We start from the raw sequence: 13327 nt of genomic DNA, 5'->3' as shown, positions 1-13327 counted from the left end.
GAGGAGTATCCAAACGCTGTTCCAAGATGGATTTGTATTTTTGGCTGTTTATCGTGCCTTCGATTGGTACCAAAGATCCAACCCCCATGTAGGAAAAACATCCCCAAAACATTTTTTTGGCTGAATGTTTTAAGGATTGATCAATATGAGATAGTGTAAGGTTTTCATTGTCAGGCTTCCTGACGAATTTCGACCGCTGTCACTGAACTATAAAGTGAGTTTCATCTGTAAATAGGACTTTTCTTCAGTCTTCTACAGTCCAATTTGAGTATTTTCTGGCTAACAATAACCTCTTGTTTCTTCATTCGTTCAGTTAAAAGCTGTTTTTTCTGTGGGCGCATTGTCCTATCATTCTCCAAAAGTCTTTTCCGAACAGTTGAGTCATAAATCACTACACCTGATGCTGCTAGATCTTGTTGGAGCTCTTGGCTTGTTTTTCTTGGGTCCAATTTGCTCTTTCGAAGTAAAAACCTTTTATCTGCTAGTGTTGTTTTTCTTTTTCTTCCTCATTTTCCTAAACTTTTCACATCCATTGATCCCGTTTCTCGTTTACGCTTTAAAATCTTGCTTTCTACCCCCTCACTCAACACGTTCTTGCGATCTCTTTCTGACATAGAAGTGTGTTCACTTAACGTGATAATCTTTTTACGCTTTCTAGGCGTAATACCCATGCCATGATGGAATTAAATAATTACCGAAAACAACAGAAAATAGTGCAAAACAACATAAACTTAGTGGGAAGTGTCCTAAAACACCCTCAAATAAAAGTCAGAGAAAAGTAAGGTTATGTTCTCAATGCTTGATCAGTTGTAAATATGTGGACAGTGTTGCCAACTGTGAATATTGATAAATGTCACAATAATTGCATTAATTCACACAATACTGTATTTATTGTCTTTAATCTATGAATTCTTTCGATAGCCTTTTCAATATACATCAGATTTCACAAAACGATAAACGAAACTTACAGGGAGTATCGAGAATTTATTTATTTACGTGTGTTACATGTATCAAATGTGTTATTTGTACAAAATTCCTATGTATTTATCCATTATCTTATCTAGATGGGAAAACTTGCAACTCATCCTCGAAGTATACCAATTCGCCAGAGATGCGGCTGTCGCCGAAGCATGGTTGATCGCACAAGAACCTTATTTAATGAGCCAAGAATTAGGACACACCATTGACGACGTTGAAAACCTGATCAAGAAACACGAAGCATTTGAAAAATCGGCAGCAGCGCAAGAAGAGAGATTCAGTGCTTTGGAAAGACTGACAACGGTAAGTTATTATGTGTTTAGTTGGATTGGATGGAGTTATATTTCTTTTGCTCAATTTTACTCTGGTTTAACATCATTTATGATATATTTCATTAATTTTAACCTAATGTACAATCATTAAGTCACACACTTTTCCCATTTTCATCAACCGTTTCGTTATATTTTATATCACTCGTTTCCTTTCCTAGTTTCCGTTAGTAAATTTGTTCTCTGAATTATTAGATATCTACTACAATTCTCTTAGGTTGTTTGTTTTATGTTTGGTAGCTACTTATTCCTTTCATTCATGATACATCATGCTTTGCAGTTTTTTTTATTTAAATATGATTTCTTGTCTCGACTGACTCAGATATAGTCCAATAGGTAGGTCTAATTGTTGACCACTTTTTGCAGCATCTATAAGTCGTCATTGCATTTGGCCTATCAGTGCTAACTAGTGATTTCACATACCCGTACAGAAAATTGTCCGATGGTCTTAAATCGCACGACCATGAAGACCAATTCATAAGTTCTCAAGTGCTCAAAAAACATTTTCTCAATAAATCGATATTAACACGCGCTGTAGGACACGTTGCTCCATCTTCTTGAAACCACAGCCTCCATATAACGCTGATTGAATTTAGGAACAAAAAATCATGGCTGTATAGTAGTCCTGACTGACTATAACGTTTAGGGCATCGTTTTTGAAAAAGTAAGGACCAATTAAATCGGAAATGAGCTTGAGCGCCTAAAAAATGGCAGCAACCTAGTTTTGGGCATATTCACCGAATATTATGAGTCAATTCTTGTGCAAATTGAATTATGTAAGACTAGAACAGACACAGATCCAATTGTGGTACACGATGACGGATGGACTCAACTCATTCAGTGACTATGTTACTCTGTACATCCTCAATATCTTCTCCAGTACCCACTCTACGGCACATCGAAGTAAAAATGTTTCATCGTTAATCCGATTTATTTGCTCTGATGAATAATTAATTATTCTACCATAAAGTGGGCGTTGTGTGGAAAGCGTTTGACTACGGAACCATGTTTTTCGAAGTAAATCTACACAATTGGTTGTTCAGTCGTCAGTCTATTCATGATGAAATGTCCAACAGTACTGAACATCTCAATCAGCTGTGAGTGTTAGAATGTCTGCCATTAGAAAAGTATTACCTATAAAAATACACATTGTATCTTTTAGGATTTTATCCCCCTTCTTTCAATTTCTCATATATTTATTTTAGCTGCCTTTAGTATGCTTATTTTAAAAATGTCTGTTGTTAGAATTGAAACACAGAGTTAATTATTTGAATAAGGTATTTTTTATTCTTATATGTATGGTAAGTGAATGTACAAGAAATGAAATTAAAACAAATTAATTCTAAACTAGATTCTTTATGAAAATAACTATTCCGGGCAGAAGAAATATATTCCTCACAATGTTACAATGTTTGTGTTTAATTTTGTGTTGGATGTGGAATGTTCTTAGTAGTTCAACTGGTAATATATGAGATACAACGTTACACAACATAAATTTTTGGGATAAAGTATAAATTAGAATTTTTATTAAAGCAATACATCATTATTTAGTCATATTTTATAACGTGAAGGAAGTAATTTACTATCTTTAGTGAGAATTAACCAAAATTTCAGTTTAAATTAGTTTATTGTGGCGTTTCTATTTCCACTTCGAAAATCGTTTTCAAAATACTTTTGATAATTGGTATTATGGGAACGATTTACGAAGTGGAAATCGAAACGTCAAGAATAAACCTATTTTTACTGCAATTGTTGTTAATTCCATTAAAAAATAGTAAATAACATTAGTGTCACAAGAAAATAATTTTCTTAGGAACGTTATTATGAAGAAAGTCAAGTAAATAGGCTATGTATGTTCTAGCACAGTCAAATTTTCACAAATCTAGGGAAAAAACGTCATTAAACCTCCATAAGAGCCATGTGTTAGAGAGAGACAGAGCCAGGTTTTCGAGAAGTTTAAGGTTTATTTTGGTCATTTTTTGAGCTGTTTGTGGTGGGCGTAAAGCGGCTGGTCGGATCGTGACGTAAGAGGGCTCGTGTAAATAAACAATTGGATTATGTATATTGTCTTCGAAGATTCCAAGACGCATTCTTAAAGTTTCGAAGATTTTTAGGCGCAATTTTCAAAGTGGTCTTATTGAAATTTATGTGATATACAGATTTAAGTTTAATTCAGACCAAAGAGTGAAGCGGAGTGTGAAGCAATACAATTTAAGCTGGTACTTGAGCATACACTAAGGAAAGCAAATATGAACAAGAATAACATAGATATAAGCATGTTCAGATGATTTAGTAGTCATAGGAAAAACAAACTAATGTCACCGAGATAAGTAACGAACTGGAGGCTGAAGCCAAGAAACAAGGATTACAAATAAACGAATAAACGAAAAGAAGGAAAATAAGAACAAATTATATGGAAGTAAGCAAAAAAAGGGAAAACAAAGAATGGGAACAACTAGAAAATGAACAATTTAAGAAAGAATTGTAAAGGGAAACTAAGCCTTTATAAGAAACAGAAAGATGCTTAAAAACAGAAAATTAAGCATAAAGATAAAATAAATATATACCGTTGTGAGTCACATACCCCAAAATAAGTTTATTTGAGATATTTCGATTTACACTTCAAAAATCGAAACAGAGAAACTTATTTTAAAGTAAAATTTTGGTTTATTACCAACAAAAATAGTACATTGCGTTCAGATGCCATAAGAAAATAGCTTCAGAACAATATTCACATACCCCTAATTGCATCCCTGTGCGTTAGAGAAATTCCAGAAGCCTCTCCGTCGGCGAACTCCGATAAAAACATGGCCTTCGAGAATCGAGGATTCAACCGTCATCTCAGCCGGTCGTTTTCGAAAACATTTCGTTCTCATTATATAAGCCAGCAGGGGCGGGCTCTAGTATTAGTATTGGCGATTTTACGTATCAGTGCGAATTATTTTGTAAGCGATAATTATTAATGTGGTCAGTAATAGATTAATATGGATAAACATTACTAATTTGCTTTATTGATTTTGTGTTATATGTGATATAATATAATAATACGGTTCAGTAAAATGAGAACAATCAGTAATATCTAGTATATTTACAGTTGAACATATTCATGGCTAAAAGACATACTTGTTTTTCTTTTTCCACTTTTTTATGCACTCAATGTCATGCTTTCTTTTGTAGTTAGAAACTGGTGGAGGTGTGTTAAAACATAATACAGCACCGTTGCATGTAGATATTGTTTGCAATTTTTGTTATGTTCCTCCTCAATGTACTAATCCCTCGCCCATTCCTGTACGCAACTGGAGTGTTGCCTACACCCGCGAAACGGTTAATAGCATCGTTAGAGATGTGGATAGGTTTTATAAACCTTTTGTGCCGTGTAGAAGAAATTTCACTTTCCATGGAGTTAATAAGTATTATCCGGAATGTCAAAAGAAATCTAAACAAAGCAGTTTCTTGCATAAGACTAATCGCTCGGTTGTGGAAAAACGTTCAGTTAGGACAGAAAGTTGTAGTTTAGAATCTAGTGCAGCTGTTAAACGTCCAGTATTTATGAAAAGTATATCGATGTACGAAAGTGACTATAATACGTACAACTACACTCCGTACAATACGAGTGATTACAAAAGCATGAAATATATCTGCCATGACTTAATAATGGCCGAAAGATACGCTTACTATGTTCAGAATAACATTTCTTTGAACAAGCATAATAGAGATAGTGTAAATATGGATATATACGCGATGAATTTATCGAGTAAAGTGAAAAGAAGAGCGGAAAAAATAGGAATGGGTAGAGATAAGTCTTATAGGAAATCTTTTCCATTGATGGCATCCAAAGGTGATACGGTAAGTTGCATGCTATTCGAGGACAGTAACTAACAGATCTATTTGCATGTCTCGGTAACTAACACTTCTGTTTTTTGTTATCTTATTGTGGTAATATAGAAATCATTTTGAATATTTCATGCCAGAAATCAATGTTCTTGATTTATAAAGTATTTATATGAATTTATCATATATGAAATATCAATGGATATTACAACTGAACTATATTTATCAGGCATTGCAGATAAAAGTATGGTGATCTTTTCACGATCATCTATTTGACCTCCTGCATCATTAGTTCTCTTAAGGTTTTATCCAAATCCACCAAAAATTCACTTAAGTTGCCGTCTTTTTTAAGTACTGCGTTGCACACCTTTTTCTGGATTTGTACCCGAGACTGAAGTCCTTTCTTTTCATAAACAACTTTAAGAGCTTCCATCATTCCCATCGAATGGGTTTTAATTATTTCCAAAACATTATGCCCAACAAACTGAACAATAATATCTTTTGCAATTGAATCATTTTTAACAAAGTCAGACTTCTCGTCAGTGCTAGCAGGTTTCTTTTGAGAAATGACATCAAGAACATCATGTCGTTCCAATGTTCTTTCCAATCGAAATTTCCACGAATCAAAACCGGCTCCATTAAAATGTTTTACATTGGCAATAAAAAGTTGATTGCTGGACGAAACCATAACTTAACGACACACATGCAAAAATTGTGAAAACAATTTTTCCTTCAAACTACACTTGAAGCAGCACAAATTTTGCATTGTTTAAAACACAAACTTAAAAACACTTTCTTTAAATCAAGAGCAGATATACAGTCTATTGTCGATAAATCTTTTCGGTCATGGTTTTCCAGAAAGATGTTCGATTCCGTTTAGAGTTCATCTCCAACGGTTGGTTGGCATACCCATTTATCAAATTTTATCTGGGTGTATTTTCTATTACGTCAATTCGTCACGGGATGATATTGAAGCATATATCCTGGGACTCACTAAGCAACTGTAAGCATAGGCAAAAAAAATACATAAAATAAACTAATAATTAATTGTTTGCAAATGTTAGCATTTTCTATAGGTAAAAGTCCGAATAGCTATGATGATTGCCGACCTCCGCCGCGGAGATGGCACTTGAAGAAGAAGATAGGTAAAAGAAAAATATTGGTTTTATTATAACGTGGATGAACGGTTAAGGGCTCTACAATTTCATGCACCTTCAGGTCCTCGGTAAAAGTTTACTTAACCAATATCGATACAAAGAGAAATGTTTGCAGGTTACTTACTCTAAACTTTCTCCTTGTGCCAATATTGGTCAAATAACCGATCGGGGCCCTGAAGATCGGTTGAAATTGTCGTCCACGTTATAATAAAACCAATTGTCAGTTTTTTCTTTTTTATTTATTATAAAATAAACTTTAAATTTATTTGATTTTCTGTAAAAATGAAATATTTGCGCATATTACCAAAATAAGGTACCAGATTTTGGATATTAATCTTCAGTTACTAAAACTTATTGAGTATAGCATGCACTCATTTGAAACACCATCAAAATCATAATTATGTTATGTTCTGATTATAATATATTGTTTAATTTATATGTTATTTTAATAATTTTGAAATTGCAGTGAATAAGCTGAGATATTAAAAATTCATTTTTAAACGTGTATCCAGATAACTTGTGGTTGCTTGTTACTCGCAAGTAACAACAGCAGAAAAAATAAAATCACACTTTCTGAGCCGGGCAGTGCTTGGACGAGTATAAAGAGTTTTCAAAATAGAACATTCCAAATACTTTAAAGACAAAACGTTCTATCTGTATACTGCCAGTCATAACATATGGGCTTTGAACAAGAAAGGAAAAAAGACGAAGATCAAGGGTAACAGATGTAATTAAAATATTTTTTTTTTCATCGAAACACTCTTTTTAACTGCTCAGTTAATGAATCGATTAGAAATAATCAAAAATTACATCACAAGTTTTGCAAAAGATTGTATAAATCCATGTAAATACAACTGAGTTGAGGCACAGCTATAAAGAAAACGAACAATATACAAGTAAATCCAAAAATAGAAAGAGGTGGCCAAAATACATCAAAATAGAAGATTTTTGACGATATTTGAATAAACCAATAGATAAAATGACAGCTTTTCCGATATTTTCGTTTAAATTACTTAATTACTAAAACTATTTCCTAATTTACTGTAATGTACGTCCTACATAAATATTTTCTATACAAATTGGAAAATATTTGTATGTCGACAATCATTTCTTTGTCCTGAATATTTTTTAAATTATGTTTATTTTACAGTTCGAATTGAGGGAAATAAAGAGGAAACAAGAAGCTGCCCAGGCCGAAGAACGGGCTAGACAAGAAAAAGAAGAAGCTGAACGATTGGCGGCAATCGCTGCTGCGCAACCTAAAGAAATCGAAACAATGGTCACTGACAGACCAGATGCTGGATCTCCTGCTGCTGAAGAGAGACCAGGTAAGATGAGATATTTGATTAATATATATCTAAATCTAAGAGTAAAGAATTTATTTGTTTTATATTTCAATGAAAAGTATAGAACTATGTTTTACGAATCATTATGTAAAGTTAATTGAAAATAAAAGTGTTATTGCTAAAAAAATTAAGAGAATAAAGAGATCAAAAATTATTAGTAAGCAAGGAGGAGATCCTGAATATATTACAAAGAATGTTATCTTCAAATATATCCATCATACTCAATGAAAAATTCGATTTGTAATTCATTATTTCTAATAATTTCTGTGAAAGATATCTTCTACAATACTGCGCAAATGCACCATTTTTGCACGTCATCCAATTTTGATGTCATTTGTGCATAGTGTTGCCATATTGTCAGGATAGTAGGAAATCTAGGGAATTATGAAAAGATGAAAATGTAATGTTATTATAATTTCATAATTGATAAGGTTTTACTGAGATAAACTCACAGTGGGATGGATATCACGAAGCTTGGAAGGGACTTTGCTTCAGTGGTCTTGCAAAGACCTTCGAGTGGTACTATTATTACGTCTTCAGTCTTGTTAGAAGAAGTCGTCCTGTTTTGCAGAAAGGTCATCGAGTTCGTTGCCAGGGATTTTCACATTAGAAGAAAATAAATCATAGCAATGTACACTTCCAGTAAATTTTACTGTGGATAGAGTTTTGGCTAGCTTGAACCAAAAGATGTGCAGTATACAGACTTTTAAGAGAATGAATAGGCGCGCCAAAGAGTCGGTTCATATTTGTACTTATTTATTTCCTGACAAGTGAGAGAGTGCAAGATTTGACTAGATCTGTATTTGAAGTAACAGCACATCCATCAGCTATACGACCTTAGAAGTATCTTTCTGATGAAATTGTCTGTTTAGACAATTTCATCAAAATTGTTGTTAGTAATTAGTTAGTAAATTTAAATACAAAACCAATTGCTTATTGACAAAATGCTCATAATGACTAATAAGTACTGTGTTCATTAGTAGAGATTGGCAACAATTTCGGGAAATGTGTGTGGTTTTGTGCCATTCTCAGTAGTAGTGTATATAAATCGAAGTCCTATCCAATCATGGATATTCTTGAGCCAGAATCACTGTCTAGGACTGGCCCTTTGCGGCACTCTATTTTTGTTTGTATAATTCGTTTGGGGAGCTCATATCTCTGGTCTCGGGAGATATTACTTGGCATTTGGTCTTCCTTATCTTGAATAATGTTAACAGTTATCTGTTGTTTCACATTTTCCTTATTACTTCGTCATTTATGACTGTATTCACCAAGGACATTGTAAGCAGACGTTGGTCTACTCACATTTGAAAGGCCTCAAGGCTGTTGTATTGACTTTCATAGTCTTACGTTTTTACTTCATACAAAAAGACGAGACATAAAATTTGACAAATCTGAGCCTGGTTGTTATTCTGAGGCTGCGGTCGCTTAACAAAGTCTTCATCTTGAGGAAAGTTGCTCTTGCCACTTCCATCCTTATTCTTACTTATAGGTCTATCTGGATTGTCTGTTATTCAGCAGCTGAGTATTTGCATCTTTTAACTTGTTCTATTGGCTTCTCGTAAAGGGTTATGTTGCGCCTACAAAGTGGGGTTTCGGCCTATGGCAATTGATCTTGGTCGTAGTCGTGTTAATTTTCAGACAGATCGTCTCCTTCTCTGGTTAGTCCGTATAGTAGGTCTTTTAGGTCTGCTGTGCTATCTGCTGATACAGCTGTGTCGTCAGCGTATCTTATATTGTAAAGGCATTTACAATTTTCTTTTGTCTTTGTTGTTCTGAGTAGTTATTGACCAGACATAATGTATCGTTGTTATCTAGTCTTTTTGCTTCTGGAATTTCCATTAAAAAGTGTAAGACGTGGTCAAAAGATTTTGTGTAATCTATGAAACTATGTATACTTCCTTCCTCTGATCTCTGGCATTTTTGTAGGAAAACCGACTTCATCGATAGGAATATAATAAATAATTGCCTAATAATAGTATTATAAGGTTTGATTATATCGCCCTGATATCCTTTTACCAGTTTTTACTGCTGGATCTGATGATGGGGATATTATATTGTAAACTCCGGAACTGGTCTTCCCTTGTTACAACAATGAATAATTAATTTTGATTGTGAGTACCTGTCTCTACTTTACTAATATTGATAATGGATATTGGAATGTGAGATTCATTTTATACTTGAGCAATTAATAGAAGAAACAAAAACCTAGTTAGATCAAGCGGAAAAGGACCTTAAATGGAAAGATGTTCAAAATTGGAGAGCAAAAACTAAGGTTCTCAAAGAATGAAGAGCAATTGTCAAGCTGTGGGCCTAAAAGGCCTTTTCCAGCGTTATAATATACGATTTTTTAAAAGAAAGTTACTCTGTGCTCTACTTTTCATTGAATTTACTTAAAAAAAGAATTAAATTTCTATACTTTTCATTGGAATGTGAGCAATGCATGTCCAAACATGAAAATTGACATATTTATTAGTTGTTGTTGGATGAAAACTGTGATAATTCTTATATAAATATTAATTATTGATATTGTTGATATCAATATAAACCTGTAATAATTGTATTTGCTATCATCAACCTACAGGAAGATACTGATATCCTACGGCAATATTTTTAAAGAGATTATTGCGGCGTGTTCGAAGAATAGTTTGAATATTTGCACACAAATGCCATAATGGACAAGTTGGTTAAAACAGATAGCTGGCTGGGTGGTCAAGGGATAAATATTTAACGGTATTTTATACAAAAAAATCGCAGACAGTCGTAAACTGATAAAGCAAAGAATTCTATAGATAAGAATTAGCAAGAATTACAATGCTGTAATGAGCGTTTTGTAAAATTTAGTAAAATAAATTAAAATTTGGAGAAAATGTAACATATCGCCCTTTCGACTCGCTACAAAGTATTGACGGTTATTTTACCTAAATAATATTAGTTTTTTGTCATTTCCACGTGATTTAGATACAAAAATAACAGTCCATCAACCGCAGGAGTCGAAGGAATAGATTAGATTACTTAAGATTTTCGTAACATACAAATTTGTTATAAACGCAAAAAAGTTAAACTTGCATTGTATAAAAGAGTTTTTCTTTTGATATGCTATGAAAAGTGACAACTTGGCATAATTGTAAATATTATGAACAACAATATATTTTTAGTCCGAATTGGAAAAACAAATGCGAAACGACAGGAAAAAGTCGGACAAAAATTTTGATAAATTTAACGAATGGGACAGTTAATTTTACATTGTCCGCAGTATAGTTTTCTCAGAAATGCTTCATAAAAAACATTAAAACGTTAATAGTATGCTTGACGAATAAAATGTTGGAGGCGTTTTTGCAGTCGGACATGTCCTTCAGATATTTTCCGCTTCATTATTAATTACACACTTCTTCTTCTTCTTCTTCTTAGTCCTAAGCCTTTCTACCGTTAGGTGTAAGGCTATAATTACACACTTAATGCCCCAAAAAAATTTGTCCGCTAACATTTTTTTTGCGATTTTCACTTTTCCAGTCAGACGTAAAAAAACTAATGCTGTTCATTATATTTATGGTTATGTCAAATTAACATTTCTCGCAACTCTCAAATGAACACGGCCCAGTTTGAAATTTTCCAACCATAAAAAAAACTTGACCGTCCCGACATTTTTAAATAAATCGCGAAGTGACAGCTCCATAATTATTTTCCTTTCACTTTTTTTATCCTCGTAAGAATCGTACATTTTCATCCAATAACATTAAAGTTCTATTTCAAATAATTTTTAAATATATTTTCTATATTACTATTTAAATAAAAAAAAATATATGTTAAATATAAACATTTTGTGATCAAAATTAACGCAGCCGGAGAAAGAAAACGTTCTTCTGTCAAAGCTGCTTCGCCCGGTGAAGGTAATGCTGTAATTCTTGTCACATATGTATATAGAATGTCACCAATTTATTCAAGTGTACTTTAATGTTTACTACAACGCTAATTCCTTTCTATGGAACGCGGAATAATCGAAATACTTTCATAATATTATTTAAGAAACTTTTAGTATGATAATTATAAAAGAAAAAGTCCATAAATATATAAACAATACGTGTATTCCGGGTTTGTAGACTGTAGTTTGTTATCATTTTCTCTTGTAGTTTCGTCTGTGTTTGTGGCATGTGCGGCAACGGTCAGAACTGAATTCCGCAAACTGACAGCTCCGATCATTGCGCATTTTCTTTGATAAAGTCGTCCCCAATCGCAAACGTAACATTAGGATGAAGTAATTCCAAATCACAGCCAATAAATTCGGAAACAATGGACTATTACAATACTGCGTCCTTAAAAAAAAAGTGGAGTCGATGTTTTTGTATTTTTTTCGTACGAGTTTTGTCTCATTCAAGGTAAACTGTGGTGGCTATCCAAGAATATAATTTGTAGTGTATGGTGAAGGCATATCTCAAAGGAAGACTGGAGATCGAGCGAAGTAATTCTACTATTCAAAAAAGGAGGTAAAAACAGCCAGAAAACTACAGAGGTATAAACTTGTTAATACTACGCTAAAACTTACAACTATAATTTTATAAGTGCTAATAAATCAGGATAAGTTTAGCAGATGAATAACAGGGTTTTTGTAGTGGAAGATCGTGTACAGATGCAATATTCGTTATAAAGCAAATTACTGAGAAATCACTAGAGTATAATAGACCAGCATTCCTATGTCTGATTGACCTAAAGTAAGCGTTTGACAGAATAAGACTCAAAGATGTAATCCATATTAAAATCCACAAGGAAAATAATTCCTGCAGCTGGCTGTATACCACGTATCACAAAAAGAGGTTAATCTTTGTATATGGGTATATTTTATAAAAACCCTAAAAAGGGCTACATTAAAAACACGAAAGTTTTCGGAACAACAGTTCCATCATCAGGTTAAAATACCTAAAATAAGTATAGACCATTTAATTAAAGTAAACGTGGTTTAAAATTTTGACTAAGGCTAATCCATATTATGTATAATAGAGAAGTTCCTCTAAATATTATAAAAGCTATCGAAAACATCTACCAAAACAACAAAATGGAAGTCAGAACAGATGGGCAACTTACAGAACCTATAGAAATAGTCAGCGGAATAAGACAAGGGGGATTCATTGAGCCCCATGCTCTTCAATTTGATCATGGATTAAATTAATCAAAAGCGCTAACAAAGGAAGATACAGAATGGGAAATAAAGAAATAAAAATACTCTGTTACGCAGACGACGCAATATTGATAGTCCAAGATGAAGACAGTCTGCAAAAACTAGTCCACAGATTGAACATAAGAGCAAAAGAATTTAATATGACAATCTCATTTCAGAAAACTAAAACAATATTAGTCAGCAAAGAATCAACCAGATGTAAAATAGAAATTGAATTCATCAGTATTGAACAAGTAATCGAAATAAAATACCTGGGAATTATACTGCTATGGAGACCTGGACAAAAAAGTGAGAGATCAATACCTCTTCCATAGAGGTATTAATCCGCCAATGAACAAACAGAATTGATTATAAAGAGGAAGAAGAAGAAAAAGAAAAGTTTTGGCTGATTCGAAGTAAATTGTGGTAGCTGTCCAAGAATATATTTAGTGATGTATGGTGAAGGCAACACCTCAAAGATTGGAAAAACACCTTGCTAGATAGTCATCCATTCTCCACACAGCACTCTTGGTC

General features: G+C 33.2%; 1 protein-coding gene and 1 long non-coding RNA gene across 10 annotated transcripts in view; both read left to right on the top strand.

Moving 5' to 3' along the window:
• Positions 1-13327, top strand: part of beta-Spec (spectrin beta chain) — a 105613-nt gene that overhangs the window by 68318 nt on the left and 23968 nt on the right. For 7 of the 9 annotated variants that reach the window (XM_072527418.1, XM_072527415.1, XM_072527416.1 and 4 more), the window contains 3 exons: positions 1065-1281; positions 4485-5153; positions 7446-7623. In XM_072527418.1, the coding sequence (XP_072383519.1) occupies positions 1065-1281; positions 4485-5153; positions 7446-7623 (1064 nt within the window). Of the gene's footprint in view, positions 1-1064; positions 1282-4484; positions 5154-7445; positions 7624-11483; positions 11532-13327 lie in introns of all 9 variants that reach the window. The other 2 variants (XM_072527417.1, XM_072527419.1) reach the window with 2 other exon arrangements.
• Positions 5160-6954, top strand: LOC140437726 (uncharacterized). The gene is made up of 2 exons (XR_011950407.1): positions 5160-6214; positions 6284-6954. It is a non-coding gene; the product is annotated as an uncharacterized lncRNA (long non-coding RNA).

The sequence above is a fragment of the Diabrotica undecimpunctata genome, chromosome 3 (genome assembly GCF_040954645.1).
Source record: "Diabrotica undecimpunctata isolate CICGRU chromosome 3, icDiaUnde3, whole genome shotgun sequence".
NCBI classification, from domain to species: Eukaryota; Metazoa; Arthropoda; class Insecta; order Coleoptera; family Chrysomelidae; genus Diabrotica; species Diabrotica undecimpunctata.
This window is presented reverse-complemented; position numbering and strand designations above follow the sequence as displayed.